This window comes from Rattus norvegicus, chromosome 19 (genome assembly GCF_021556685.1).
Source record: "Rattus norvegicus strain SHRSP/BbbUtx chromosome 19, alternate assembly SHRSP_T2T, whole genome shotgun sequence".
Lineage (NCBI taxonomy): Eukaryota > Metazoa > Chordata > Mammalia > Rodentia > Muridae > Rattus > Rattus norvegicus.
Window position 1 is genome coordinate 54,541,850 of NC_141552.1, and position 15,728 is coordinate 54,557,577.

At 44.9% G+C, this 15,728-nt stretch overlaps 1 protein-coding gene across 28 annotated transcripts in view; it reads right to left on the minus strand.

Annotated features, from left to right (window-relative positions):
• Nucleotides 1-15,728, minus strand: part of Wdr59 (WD repeat domain 59) — a 67,278-nt gene that overhangs the window by 25,369 nt on the left and 26,181 nt on the right. For 18 of the 28 annotated variants that reach the window (XR_015643493.1, XR_015643492.1, XR_015643491.1 and 15 more), the window contains 10 exon segments: nucleotides 15,368-15,484; nucleotides 13,786-13,863; nucleotides 11,441-11,597; nucleotides 8,708-8,787; nucleotides 7,502-7,655; nucleotides 7,279-7,403; nucleotides 4,015-4,179; nucleotides 2,394-2,489; nucleotides 2,085-2,241; nucleotides 1,173-1,242 (listed from right to left, as the gene is read on the minus strand). Coding sequence is in view for 21 of the 28 variants with exons in the window: in NM_001432046.1 (NP_001418975.1) it covers nucleotides 1,173-1,242; nucleotides 2,085-2,241; nucleotides 2,394-2,489; nucleotides 4,015-4,179; nucleotides 7,279-7,403; nucleotides 7,502-7,655; nucleotides 8,708-8,787; nucleotides 11,441-11,597; nucleotides 13,786-13,863; nucleotides 15,368-15,484 (1,199 nt within the window). In the remaining 7 variants the exon portion in view is untranslated. 28 annotated transcript variants of the gene reach the window in all.

Here is a 15,728-nt window from a genome sequence, read left to right on the forward strand (position 1 = left end):
AGAGAGAGAGAGAGAGAGAGAGAGAGAGAGAGGCTCGCATATTTCATTTTACTCTTAATAACCCCAAACAGGAAATGATCCAAGAATCTATCAACGGAAGGATGAATCACCGTTCATTATGTTCATACAATACAATTATTGATTCACGCAGCCACTCAAGTCAAGTTCAATAACATTAAGTTGAACAGAGTAAGCCAGATATAAAGCAGTTCATGCTGCATGATTCTAACTCAATGAGGTTTAAAAATAGGCAAAACTAAAAGAGGGTGACAGACGTCAGGACAGCGGTTTCTTCTGGGACTTGGCAAAGGGACCAGGAGTTTTAGAGGTCAGGACAATGTTCTGTATCTTGAACTGAGTGTTGGTCACTGAGCAGTAAACTCCAGACTTTCATACTGCCAATTACATGTCAACGAAAGACTGTTCACTGGAAAATGTCCCTACTAGACATGTGGTCCCAAATCCAGACGGGCTACTCATGGTTTCCCTTGGAGAGTGAGTATTGGGACCCTGGGCCTTTATCCTCAGTTCTCATGAGTCAAGTTTTCATTTGCTTGGACTAATGCAGAACCTGGCAACTTCCCTCTCAAGCAGTACCATCTACTCTCATGTGGACTATAGGCAGACCCTTAGTACACACCTTTAATCCCAAACAATGATCTCTAACTGAGGGACAAAGTGATGAATCAGAGAAAGATTGGAGAGAAAGGATACACCCAACTCTCGAGAGAAAGGACAGGAGAGAGGATGCAGTTTTCAAGGGACATGTTTACAGACAGGTTGCAGAGAGAACAAGCTAGACACAGGTGAGGACAGAATGAGCCAGGGAATTAGAACAGATTGCCAGACTTAGTCTGAAGCCTAGAAGAGCAATTCAGTCAGAAGCTGTGAGAAGCCAGTTTGAATCAGTCAGCTTGCAGAGGTGTTTAAGCCAGAACAGCTGAGTTGAACCAGCCAGCCAGAGATCAGAAAGAGCTAGAAAGGGTGAACTTATTCAGCAGTAAGCCTTTGAGATGACAATTACATCAGGTAAATAAAAGTTACTTTTCTACCATACAGTAGAAATAAGTTACTTTAGTTGAAGAAAAAGAAAATTTTAACTGAAGAACGAAAATGAACTTTGCAAAGAGAGACCCAGAGGTGCAGATTCCTGCCACATCTCCCAGACTCACCTAGGAGTAGGCTCTGTGGGAGACACGGCTCGGTGCATTGTCATGGGCCTTGTGAAGTACACCAGGTAACCTGACAAAGGAGACACGTGAGCACGGGGCTGTCAGTGAGCCGGACATGGGAACGCCTAAGGCGAGACTGGGTAATCCTTTTGTTCTCTGAGACAGAGCCTCACTAGGGAGGGCAAGCTGGAATGGAACTCATAGCAAGCCTCCAGCCTCATCATTCTAAGTACTGGGATTAAGGAATGAGCCTCCATGCCTGCATTGATAACTGTACTTAAAATGTACATATAAATTTGGTGGTACTAGGGATTGACATGCTCACATGATAAGCATTCTACCACCAGCTGGCAGGTTTTTTCTCTATTTCAGTATGCCTGAGGCACATCTCCATAAACTGCCAAAGCTTATGACTATACTGACCCTTAAAGGGACAAAGGTGAGGGTCTGCTAGATCCAGCAGAAGTAAAAGAATTGAGGATCTAAGCAGACACAAATTCGGATCCTCAGAGTAACCAGTTAAGCCCTGGATGATGGCAAGCATTCTGTTTTACAGAGATTATTTTACTTCTGTGTGTGTGCGGTATCTCTGTGTGTAAGCTAGTGTGTATCCAGGTGCCTGTTGACGTGAAGGAGGATGCTGGATCTCCAGGAGCTGGAGGTTCAGGTGGCTGTGAGCTGCTGTCCCCTGAAAAAGCAGCAAGTGCTCTGCCCTGCTGAGCCATCTCCTCAGGTCCCCAGTAAATACTCTTAGGCTACACTCATGGATACCAATTTAGCATTACATCATATGTTGTTCTGAGTTCTTGGGAAGTATAAAACAAACATTTTCTGGTAATAAATGCAGAATATAAGCCTTCCTTAGCTACACTCCTTCAGAGTTATGAGTCAGAGAACAACAAAGAAACCAACCTGCCCCGCAGAACCTGGCCCCAGAGGTCCTAGGAAAGGGAATGTTGGCATCCTGGTAAGAGCCGTAGGCAGTGGTCACCCGTGCAAATGTCGGTAAGGGTGGTGTGACAGAGTTTGGGAGTGCAAATGGGTTGCTAGAAGCACTGTCCTCTTGGTTCTGAAATAAAGATAAGCACACTAGAACCCGGGCTATCTTTAAGTTGGATTACAAAACAATGCTACAGTACCACAAGGGAGCCAGGGTCTCGGGGAGAAGAGGTGCAACGAGACACTAAAGCACAGGCTGGCCCAACAAGTCCATGTTCCCACCACAAAAGACTCAAGGCACGAGACAAGCTGGCGCAGGCAAGGCTCCAAACAGCTCTGGTTGCGCTTCACTTTCTGCAGGGACGTGTCCTTTAGGATCTGGAAAAGACCCAAAACCCCATCAGGGAGAGAATCAGATGTCCATATGCTTCCTGCGCTGCTATATTCTGCAAAGTGCCTGGAAGCGTGACGGCAGGGAGCCAGCACATGGCCAGGCCTGAGGCTTCTGCAGGTTCCCACAGGTGCTCAAGGGAAGAGCTTTCCCGAGTCTTAGACAGAAAAGAATGACTACTCTTTCTCTCTAGTGAGTTCTACAGTTTTCTTCCACACATGAAAAATCTCGTTGTTTTAAAAACATCGTCACTGGGCTGCAGAGAAAACTGCTTTGAGTGATATAAGCCAGGGCAAAGATTTCTATTCAGCAAAAGTTAAAACATATTGCTGTATTTTTATCCACTAAAACAGTGATATTTTAGGGTACATGCTAGAGCTATGAGAGAGGCACGTGATCTGGACCACTACTGTCACCGCCTGCATGGAGCCCAGGAGATGTGCGTCCTTCAAACTCACAGCTGCAGCACAAAGAAAACCCATAGCTGTATAGAAGGCTTGGTATCAGGAGTAAAAAGTGTAAAATTTCATGTAGCCCAGGTTGGCCTCAAACTTGCTATGTAGCTAAAGATAACCTTGAACTCCTGATCCTCCTGCCTCCCATTCGAGGCGCTAGGATTATAGGACTGTACTATGTCTGGCTCATTTTTACTAATTATATGTTGACATGAGAATATTTTTTAAATGTGCCAGGTTAAATAAAAGTACTATTAAAATTAATTTGTCTTAAAATTATTTTATGCACACATCAATTTCTGAATCCGTAGGGCTCATTTTCTGACATATTTAAATGAGTATACATATATTTTTTTCCTAACTATCAAATATCTTGCTTCAAAATAAATCTTGCCATATATCTTGCCTGGAAGTAAGAGACATTCTTTCTAGATGAGTGAAATTGCTTTTGCAGAGTTCGTCTTCTTCTTTTTTTTTTTTTTTTCTGGAGCTGAGGACCGAACCCAGGGCCTTGTGCTTGCTAGGCAAGCACTCTACCACTGAGCTAAATCCCCAACCCTGCTTTGCAGAGTTCTTAATCTCAGACTAATGCAAAACTCTAAATTCACAAACTCTAAAGCTATGAATTATAGTTCATATCTTTGTGAGCAATATTTATGAAATCCTTCATATCTAACACTTATAGAAGTCTTTTTGAAAAAAACGCCAAGTTTTATTAAATTTTCAAAGGACTTTCATACCCTCACCTCAAAAGAGCAAGTTAAGAAGCCCTCTATAGTCAAATCTCTGAGTTCGAGGACAGCCTGGTCTACAGAGCATGTTCCAGGGTCACATGGAGAAACTGTCTCAGATTACAAGAAAAAAAAAAGGGAAAAGAAGCCCTGCCTTTCCGCTGTCTGCACCAAGTGCACAGCCAGGACAGTGGCTACGCAGCAGAAACTGCCGCATTCGGGAATGGGCAATGCCCATGTCTTACTGAGCCAGGTTTGTACTCAATGTCACCCTGGCCCGTTACAGCCGCGAGGAGGAGAAACTAAAGCTGAGAACCCAGCCTTACCTTCAGCAGCTTGGCCTTCACGGCAGATGTGATGGTGGTGGGGTTAATGAACTGGAAAGAAGGAGCAGCGTTGTTGGGGTACTGTGCTGGGAAAGTCACCAGCATCTTCACACGGTGGTTACTACAATGCACAGACACCGTGCAGCTCCGGTCGGCAGCATCCATCTGCAAGACAAGTACAAGGCGCTTTCAAGACGAACAGTGGACGTCTTCAGATGCAAGGGGGCTTCTACCTTATCATACTGTGCTGCATTTTATTTGCAGTGCTGAGCCTCAAAGCTGGCTTTGAATAGACAAGACAAGTCCTCTCCCTGTGGGTCACACCTCAGCAAGACACAGATAGATTTTAGCAATCAACACAAATTCCCATGTTTCTAGTAACTGAGTGAAAGGGGAACGCCTGGAAAGATAAATGAGTTTGAAAGATAATTCATTTTCAGAACAGATTTTTTTTAAGTTTCAGTACTGATTTAAATATATATCTAATATACGTATGTTTAAAATATGATATATATGTATGATTTTTTAATTTTATATGTATGGGTATGTCTGTATACCGCCTATGTGTCTGGTGCCTTTGGAAGGCAGAAGAAGGCATTGGATATTGGATTCCCTGGAGTTATGGAGGTTGTGAGCGATCACGTGGGTGCTGGACTAGAACCTGGAACCTCTAGAAGAACAGAAGGTGCTCTTATTCAGAGAGCTATCTCTCCGGCCCCAAATCAAAATACTTTATCTTTAAAAAAGCATCTCAAATTTGCAATATTGACTAAAACTTTTATACTTATTTTGTGATAAAAAAAAATAAAGCAAGAAGTTTAAGGACCTTACCTTAAATAGAACTCCTGAGAGAATGTATAGACAGAAAATAAAATAGCGACTCTTCAAGGCCAGGGTCAGTGGGGGTGCAGGGTGGGGTGGGAGCTGGGGTAATGGAGAGTAACTGCTAACAGGTACAGATGTTCTTTCTAAATTCTTTCGATCTGCATGAATGCATGCCTCACGCATGCAGTATCCAGAGAGGCTGGGGGAGGGTCTCAGATCCCCTGAACTAGAGTTACAATTATGAGCCGCCATGTGAGTGCTGGGAATCAAACTTGGGTCCTCTGAAAGAGTGATCAGTACTCCTAATTTCTGATCTATCTCTACAGCTACATAAAGGAGTTATTTTATTTTATTTTATTTTGTTTTTTTGAGATAGGTCTTACTATGTATTTCAGGCTAGTCTGGAATTTGTTATACAGCTAAGGCTGACCTTGAACTCATGATCTTCCCTGAGTATTGAGATTATTGAAGTGATACCAAGCTTGCAGGTTACAGTGTGGTAGTTTGAATAGGTATGGCCTCCATAGATTCATGTATTTGAATGCTTGGCCCATAGGGAGTTGCACTGTTAGGAGGTGTGGCCTTGTTGGAGGAAGTGTGTCACTGTAGGGGCGGGCTTTGAGGTCTCAGAAGTTCAAGTTCTCTCCCAGCTGCCTGCAGATCAGGATGTAGAACTCTCAGCTCCTTCTCCAGCACCACGTCTGCCTGCACGCTGCCACATTTTCCACCATGACAATAATGGATTAAACCTCTGAACTGCAAACCAGCCCCAATTAAACAGTTTCCTATATAAGAGTTGCCGTGGTCACGGTATCTCTTCACAGCAGTGGAAACCCTGACTAAGACACAGAGGTTTTTTGTTGATTTCTGCTTTGTCTTTTGTTCTGGAATTAGGCAGTGGTGGAAGACGCACAACTCCCCAAATCAAGACCTTTCTGAAGCCAGACTGCCACTATTCTCACCAGACCACCACTGCTCTCACCAGACCACCACTGCTCTCACCAGACCACCACTGCACTCAACTGGGACAACAGCAGTGTAGGCTAAGCTGATACAGAGAAGCCATTAAAGTAGTCTTCCATTGTGGCCAACTAGAAAAAGCAACTGAAGTGAAGTTCAGTGAAAAGTGCCAAACCTATGGGAAATCTAAAAACCTCAACTATGCATCTAAATTGAAATATTCAAATACTATCTCTTCCTTCCAAACAGCTTCTGGCCTTTGAAGTCATTTTGTACGGTCTGGATTTCCTCATCTGTGAATCTCGGTAACTATGCACTACAAAACAGCTTTAAAGAGCAAACAAATCACAGCACTGCAGCACACATCTCCTCCACACTGAGATAACTGGGCTTCCAAACAAAGAATTTTGAAATCTGCACCTGCACACATGCACGTGTGTAAACACACGCAAATGCACGCGCACACACACACACACACACACACACACACATATACACACACACACACACGCAGAGTTACATGCTGAGAGCCAGGCCAATCCAAGGCTTTCAGAGGCCCTGCTGAAACACAAAAGGAACCTAGTTTTATGTCCTTGCCCAGGCGCAGACTTGGCCAGGTTTAGTCTGGGGCTGCGTTCTGAGTATCAAACAAGTTAAGGTTTTGGTTCCAGGATACTTGGCTTTCCCCTTGAAGAGATTGGAGTTATCAGCCCTAAGGCCGCTGTGCCAAGCATGGGGTATCATAAGGACACTGCTGACCTGTGCTCCCTTTGTGCAACAGAACATGATGAGCATCTTGCTGACTTTATCCCACTATGTGACAGACAGCTTCTACTGACGTCATACCATGGCTCCCCTGGAAACAGTATATAAGATGTTGTCTATCTTAATAAGTTTGCCTGGCATAAGACAGCTTGGGAAAGACCTCCCGATCCCAGACTGATGTCTTCTTTATTGTCTCATCTCCTGACCTCAGTCTCCTTAGGACCCTGACACTGAAGAACAACCTTCTGGTCTCGGTCTATTGCAAGTATTAAGTGAACAAGAGGCTCTGGTCATCTTCTTACCCTGAACTCACGTGAGAGGAAACCAGCTTACCAAGGGGAGAAGGAAGAGCACAGTACAACAGCATGGAGAGAGGAGATTCAGCTCGGCCGTTAGCCGGCCCCATGTTCCTGACAGTCAGTAGGCCTTCCCAGAGCCAACGTCAAAAGTAAGGGGCTAGAGAGGTGCTACAGAGGTGCTACGGTACATGGGCTTCAAAAAATGTCTATGTTTGTAAAACTTCTATTTCTATAAAAAAAATCCCAAAACTTATGAATTAAAAAAGCAGCCCGGAGCTAGAGACAGTTCAGCAGGTAAGTGTGCTTCCTGTTCTTCCACAGGGCCAAAATTCTCAGCACCTGTGTTGGGCAGCTCCCGCAGACCCACTGCCCACGCTCCTTCACAAGCTGAGGCCTGTGCACTACTCTGCCTTACCTCCACGTTGACATTCCGGATCTGCACGTTGATCAAGGAGAACTCCTGCTGCAGAGTCTGAGGCAGGCCTAGTTGGTCTGATCTCCTCTCTTCCAGCAAACTGCTGGGAGGATCTTCCTTTATGGCTACCAGGAGAGACAGGCAGTATTGGAAAGGTTTTAGAAAAGAGTCAGTTCTGGGGGATCTGCTATGTAGGCCTGGAACACATAGTGGGGTCCCTCACCTAGGACATCAGTCACATTACCATCTTCCTCTCCGTGGCTTAAGCTGGGCTGGTGATCTGTGTCTTGAGGATGTAGGGTCTTCTCTGGTTCCGGCAAGAGAGAGATGCTCTCAATGAACTCATCTACGCCGTCCAGTATGTCATTGGCACAGAGCTGAAAGCAAGGGCAAAGGATGGGAGGAGAGTGTGCTTCAACGTTAAAGTGTTTTCTCAGTGTGAGTTTGATTGACAGCAGCACCAAAAACCAAAACAACGAAACCTAAGGATAAAGATGTAGGGCTAGACGTGTAAGGGAAATGGTCACTATGTCTAGCTAGAGTTCTTTCTTAAGAACAGACATCATAAAGGACAGAGAGTAGCCAAGAAATGGTACCCTCAAATAGGTTTTACCCATCGCCAACACTCCCTGGTTGAATAAAAAGGATAACAGACTCTGTTATCATACTCTAATCTTTTTTCATCATGAAAATGCTGAGAAAAAAAAATCTACTTAAATTCCAAGTTTTAATGAAATTGTTCAACTCACACACACAAATACCATAACCCCAAGGATTTGGACCAAATGGTATGTTCTGGAAAAAAAGATTTAAAAGGTGCTAAGGTAATGGGACTTGACCAAAATGCTCAGGTGAGTTTAAACGAAGCAGTGCTGTAAACTGTGCCCAGCATTTCCCGTCAGTCCTGGGGGAGCTGGTGTGAAAATGCTCTCAATGCTGTTGGATATGAAACGCCAGTGAGTTGTGCGGTGATCCAGCCATTGGATGAGAACAGACTGTCCCATGACAGTTCACAGCGACACACCAGTGCCACTCCATTTATGAAAGAAACAAGTGCTCACACATAAGAGTGCTGGGAGGAGCTTCATAGAGAAGGCGGTACTGACGAGTGAACATGCTCTGACCATCTGCAGAGCATGCTTCTCAATCCATCGGGAAGAGAAAGAAATGAAAGGCTAAATCATTTGCTCACTGTGGTATCCATCCTGTCCAATGCTAGGACAAGAGGAAAAAAATAGATCCTTTAGCCTTAAAGTGAGGACTTCTTTGGTTCTGAAAGACCACCAAGCCAGTGTGGCATACACAGGCCATCAGTCCAGCACAAGCACATGTTAAATGTCAGCAAATATTCTCTAATCTCTTCAATCAGTTGGTTAAATTTCCAGTGTATCCACTTACTATTTCTCTATAATATCACTGAATTACATACCCTCTGCATTTGATAATCCACTCGCCACATTCTCAAGGTCTGATCCCGGGACCATGTAACCAGTTGATAGTCCTTGGACCCTAGAAATCACCAAATTAAAAAAAAAAATCATCTGAACCAATATTGTTGGTTTCACAGAAGTCAAAGATCTTGAACCAGACCAATGACTGACTGCAGTAGACATGTAAGTAACGATGTGTGGACAGAGTGTATACTGTGGGACATAGTGGGACACACTACAGCTCCCATGCTGAGATGTTTTCTATGCTTTGTTTGGTTTGATTTTGTTTTTTGTTTTTTTTGTCTGTCTGCTTTTGTTGTTTTTATTTTAGACAGGAGGTTGCAAGGGCAGAAGGTAAATTTGAGGGGACAGGGAGCAAAGTAGGACTGGGGTTCATGATGTGAAACTCACAAACAGTAGCATGAATAAGATTATCTAGCTTTACAGAGCTCACAGTCCAATGGTGGGAAGAGACCAGCAGATAAACATATAATAAAACCCTGAGAGATAAGAGCGGAGACCGCTGAGAGAGCCATCTTTAGCTAGGACTCCCTGAGGAAGTCCCAGAGAGTAGAAATAATGAAGTGAAAAAATAACCAGTAAATTAGCAGACGAGAATGACGCTAAGACAATGTCACCTAAACTTTCACCTCTGAAAATGTGCTCCCGAGGAGCTGGCAGGGATGCAACTTTCTGTAAAAATAAACTGTGTTCTATGCATCATGGAATCTTATTGTTCAAAACAATTTTTTGGTAAGTGATACCAAAAAATAATTATTTACTTTATGAAGTAAATAATCAGCCTTTCAGTCCTCTTAGTCAGCTGAATCATATTTTTTAGATATTGGATTTAGTCAAAGGGATGACTCGAAAGTTTGGGGTGCTTCATGGGACAGCTTATAAAGCCTGAGGAGGCTGGGGTAACTACAGAGCATCTGGGCTCTCCTAACGGCCAACTTCACACAATGAAGAATTTAGAACACATTTCACTCGATTCCCTCAATTCATAGATGGGGAAACTGAGGCAACAGACAACATGATCTGTACACAGTAACAGGATAACTGGGCTTTGGCCAGGGGTGAGTCCTCCACCTAAGTCCCTTCTGGGTTTTCTTCAGTTTTTGCTCATCCTGAAGCACTCTTAACAAGGGAGCAACCTCTCTGGTCACGGCTGAATCCGACTACCTAGTCCCTTGTTCATGGGCATCAATGCTTGACCCTGCATCTATCCTCACATGCCCTGGCTTCGAGGAAAAGGTACACCTGAGTGTCCTATAAATTCAGCTCCTTCCATGCCATCCCACACACTCCCAAGGCTCCTTCTCACCCACTGACTCCCTTCACACATCTTCTTCCTGCTTTCACCAACTGTCCATTCCACCCCTTGTCTTGGAAGTAGCCAGAAGTCCCTGCTGCCTCCCTTACACCACCCAGGTAGCTGGCTTCTAGCCTCAGCCTGCTTTGGAATTTCTCTGTTAAAGATCAAATGTCTTCCTTTTTGCTCACTTACATGTTTTCCTCTCACTCTGCACTGTGATCCTTCAGCAACACCCAACCCTATGACTGCTGGGTCTTTCCCTTTTTCTTAGCTGCCACATCCTGATTCTTTCCCACAGTGACAACCAAAGCCAAAGGCATACGGTGCTCCAACAAAAGCGGGCTGAGGAGACGCGGTAGTAAAAATATACCAAAGCAACATTAGGTTGGGAAGAATTCATATTTAAACATACATTCGGAATAATTAAATTTGTGAAAGGCTCAAAAAACAGACACATCCAAACCAGCTTCAGGGACTCACAGACTGGTAGTGGAGCCAGGGGTATACCTTAGCAGCGAGTCCTAGGTTTGATCGACAGACAGACAGACAGACAGACAGACAGACAGACAGACAGACAGACAGACAGAGGAGATAGACAGAGGAGATAGACAGAGAAAGCAGGAAGGAGAGCAAGAGGGTGGGAGGAAAACTACTATTGGTTTGCTGGGGTTTTCTGAGTTGTTCCCTCCCTCCCGGGGGAGGAGAATTACTGTTGTTCTTTGTTTTCAAGACAGGATTTCTCTCTGTAACCCTGGCTGTTCTGGAACCTGGCTCTGTAGACCAGGCTGGCCTTGAACTCAGAGATGGTCTGCCTCTGCCTCCTGAGTGCTAAGATTAAAGACATGCACCAACCCCCACAGTAAAAATTGCTATTGTGGGCTGGAGAGATGGTTCAGCAGTTAAGAGCACTGACTGCTCTTCCAGAGGTCCTAAGTTCAATTCCCAGCAACCACATGGTGGCTCACAACCATCTGTAATGGGATCCGATGTCCTCTTCTGGTGTGTCTGAAGACAGCTACAGTGTACTTATACAAACTAAAATCTTTTTTAAAAAGTAATTTTAAAAAATTGCTATTGGGGGTTGGGGATTTAGCTCAGTGGTAGAGCACTTGCCTAGCAAGAGCAAGGCCCTGGGTTTGGTCCCCAGCTCCGAAAAAAAGAAAAAAAAAAATTGCTATTGTTAGGCTTGGCTCTAGAAGGTTCTAAACTCTCTAGCCCTTGAAATGGTTCAACAAAACCCTTCTCAACCTCTTACTGGAACAGACTCCTTCCAAGCAAGAGAAGCGATGGAAGCTGCAGAATAGAACTAGAAATGTTACACATCCCTTCATTCATCTATGATTAAACACAGGCCTCCCTGCCTTCTGGACCCCAGAGCTCAGAAGAAAATCAGCCCGCAGCCTTCCTCACTCACCTTCCTTCTGTCGCCTCCACTGGAACTCCAGCACCACATCATCATGCCCCACAAAGGTGTGAACTGGAGTGTTCAAGTCGAAAACATTCCACAGGAGCAGGCTATTTTCCCTCCGCAGCTGAGGGACCATCACAGTCACTAGGCCGTTGCTGAAAGGCTACAGCCAAGAAAGGGAAGCTGCTTACTCCACGTACAATCAGCCGCACCAAACCAGAGCCACAACTGTTCCTGACTAAAGAAAGCCAATGGCAGACACCAGGTGGCTCAGGCCTCTAATGCTAGCACTGAGGAAGCAGAGGCAGGAGAACTGCCTCAAGGCTAGCCTGGTCTACATATCAATTCCAGGCCAGGATAGCCATGGCTACACAGGAAGAACCTATCTTTTTGTTTTGTTTTGTTTTAAGTTTTTGAGACAGGGTTTCTCTGTGTAACCCTTGCTGTCCTGGAACTTGCAATGTAGACCAGGCTGACCTAGAACTCAGAGATCCACCTGCCTCCGCCTCCTGAGTGCCAGGAGTAAAGATGTGCGCTACCACTGCCCAGCTTAGAACCTATCTTCAAAAAAATTATGGAAAGCTCAAACTCATCTGAGGAAAATGTTGTCAAATATCATGTGATCATGTGATGTCTACCTCATAAGCTTCTATGGGACACAGCAATGAAAAATGAGGCTAAGACAAATGTTTGATAACTGGAAATTCTACCGTAAGCAAATGGCTCTTTCTGGTCCATGTCCTATCTACTCTCCCTGAGTTTCTGCTCAGAACCCATGCACAAAGCTACCTGGGAAAACCTGCACGCAGTCAGGCCAGCAGAGCACCACCACCTTCTCACTGCCTCAGAGTCAAAGAAAACCTTAATTACCCCAGGGCTGCTGTTTGACTTAGTAAAACCCCGTCTGCCCGGGAACTGAGGGCCCATTTGGTTTATAACTAGACTGTTACTTAAGGAAAAACACATGGTTACACAAGAACACATCTATTTATCTGTCCCTCTCCTCCCCATCACACGCCCCAACCTTCATGTTTATTTTTTAAAGCGAACATGAATGCAGAGGTGTCAGCTCCCAGGAACAGTGTCTCGTTTCTTGGCAAGTGATCCCAGACGCAAAACAACATAATGTCCAATTATCTTCTGTGCTCCACAATGTCCCAGGGTGACAGCCTAATGCATAAATGTCGCTTTGTTCATCCCGGTGCTTGCTTTCAAAAGTGACATTAAAGGAGATACACTTATCTCTGACTCACAGCTATCGGCGTGGCCATGGGAAAATGGCTGGAGGTGGATAACTGGCTATTTGTATCATTCTGTGATTTACAAAGCACATTGATAGTCATTATTTCAAGTGGAAAGCAGATTGATATCCAAAATGCCATGGCACTGTCCGATGCAGAATGGCTAATATTAGCACAGTAATAAAAGCCACGTAGGAGGCTGGAGCAGACAGCAGTGATCAAGATACTGCTCTTCCAGAGACCCCAAGTTCCATTCCCGGCATCCACGGCAGGCAGCCCACAACCTCCTCCAGCTCTGCCGGATCTGACACGCTCTTGTAACCTCTGTGAGTACCTGCACGCCCATGGCATGCGCATGCATAGTGAAATAACAGTAAAAGCTTTGAGCTGGAATGATGGCTCAGCAGTTAAGAATGGTTGCTGTTGGGGCTGGGGATTTAGCTCAGTGGTAGAGCGCTTACCTAGGAAGCGCAAGGCCCTGGGTTCGGTCCCCAGCTCCGAAAAAAAGAACCAAAAAAAAAAAAAAAAAAAAAAAAAAGAATGGTTGCTGTCCTTCCAGACAACCCAAGTTCCATTCCCAGCACCCATGTTGGCAGGTTCATAACCACATGCATTTCCACTCCAGGAGCTCTACACTCTCTTCCAGCCCATGGGCACCAACACGCACGGTACACACGCACCCATACAAACAAACAAACAAACACAAAATCCTTTTAAAACATTTAAAGGTCAGAGTGAAAAGTATCCTTCAACTCTGCAAATGAAAATACTACTTAAAATGAAGTATCTTTTCCAAGGCCACAAAGGCATTAAATGAGGGAGTTGGGTCCCAAACTAGGTCCTCTGACTCTAAAGCAGAGTCCTTTCTACTCTAGCTCAGCCGTTTCCCACCCTGGCCCCTCTTCTACATCCTACACTGTTGAGTTACTTTGACGAATGAGAGCCTCCACAAGCCTGCTTCCCTGTGGAGCACGTGCCTAGCACCCCAGAGTTAGAGTACCCAAGGCCATTACTGTATTCGCCATGCTCCACACCCAGACAGAGGGAGAAACTGCTTCAAAAGAAACAGAAAAATGCGCACTCCAGACAAGAGGGCCAGAGCTCACTCACTGTGTATCTGGCTTTCCAGACAGGCACCTGGCAAGGGAGAATATTGAGGTATTTCCGAGGCTGGCGGTAATCCCAGAACTACAAGACAGAAAGTTTGTGAAATAAATGTCATTTTAAAAAACTCAACAATTGAAGTAAGCATGGCCCTCAAGCTCATTGCTTTTGTCCTCCAAAGAAATATTTCAATAGTATATTTTTAGTTCTACCCCCATAACCACCGTCAGACACACAAAGAACCCTTCCTTTTACATTAGTCAACATTGCACAAGGATTTCTAGATTTCAACAGAACCACAGAGGGCAGATCAACTGCCTATCAAATAACCGCTGTAGTTAAAAAGTAAAAATAGCAGGTTTTGATCCTGCATTACTTTTGCATGTAAAAGAAATTAAACAACAGGTAACATGCCCTGACAACTGCTCTCAGACAGACATTTAAAACGTTTCTTTATAATCCTACCCAATCTTTACAACAAACTTTGCAGGACGTTACTAATCTCTTTTTCAAATGCAGAATGGGTGTTTCTGTTTCCTGAGTTTGGGAGATTAGAGACAGAAACCCAAATGAAACAAACAAAAAAACAAACAAGTCACTTCCCAGCACAATGCCAGGGGATTTACAAGCCTCCAGAGAGAATTGCCTTCAGTCCTTTACATAGAAAGGCTTGGACTCAACTTTAGCTAAACATACCAGAAAGATTACAGCCGTGTAAATCCAATAAAACATGAGGAGGAGGAGGAAGAGGAGGAGGAAGAGGAGGAAGAGGAGGAGGAGGAGGAAGAAGAAGAAGAGGAGGAGGAGGAAGAAGAGGGGGAGGAGGAAGAAGAGGAGGAGGAAGAGGAGGAAGAAAAGGAGGAGGAGGAAGAAGAGGAAGAGGAGGAGGAGGAGGAAGAGGAGGAAGAGGAGGAGGAGGAGGAGGAGGAGGAGGAGGATAATTAAGTCACAAAACTGCTATACCAACTTCTGTAGCCAAGTGCTGACTGGCAGGCATTGAGACTTGACCACAGAAGGACGGTGGAGCAGAGATGACCCGGCCCCATCACCACTTTGATCAAGGGGGCATAGCTGATGCCACGGCTACAGAAAATGAGCAAAGAAGAAACACTGTCTCTAAGATAAGTGAAAAATGGCAGGGCTCCTGAACGTAAACCTTGAGCAGGTCTTAAGTTAGAGAACACTAGCAAAGCTCTGTCCTGTCAGTGGTGATGTGTGAGGTCATAACTTTTATAGATATGATAATTATATGAGGAACTGCTGGCTTACCACCATGAACAGACAAACTATAATCTTGGTGGCTTTAACAACTGCGTGGGCTTCTTGACTTTATCTCTGTGTATACATCTGGCTTCTTTACAAGTTCCTTTCTAAATGCTTTCTGCCTCGGCCATTCAGAGAGGGAAAGAACAGAACAAATTCAGAGGCTGCTGCACCATCCCATCTGCTGGTCAGCAGAGCCGGGCTGACGGACTCAGGCCCCCAGGACTACATGGAGCAAACCAGCAAACTGCATGCTTCCTTCCAAAGCGCTACCTGACTCCTGTCACACAAAGCTTCTCCAATGGCCCCAGTGGGGAACACTCACCTTGACAGAGTTATCTTGACTGGAGGTGGCGAAAATGTGCTCACTGTCTGGGTGCCAGTCCAGGCCGTGGATCTTGGAGAGATGGGCTGCCAGATACTCTACCGCTGTACTGGGTTTCTGCAACACAGCGACACTGTGGTTGATTTTGAAAGAAGTCTATTGAGTGTCTACCGCAGAACGGTGTGCTGGGTGCTAAGGGGACACTAACACTGTCAGGACAGTTATAGCCTCTACCCTTCGTAAGCTCTGTCTCTTCAAAGCCAACAGCAGAGGATTTACTCAGACTTCCACATGTCCTGTGTGTGAGCCTGTCAGCCTCATTTCTGCCCGCTCCAGCCTGGTGTGCAATTTTAATAAAAGA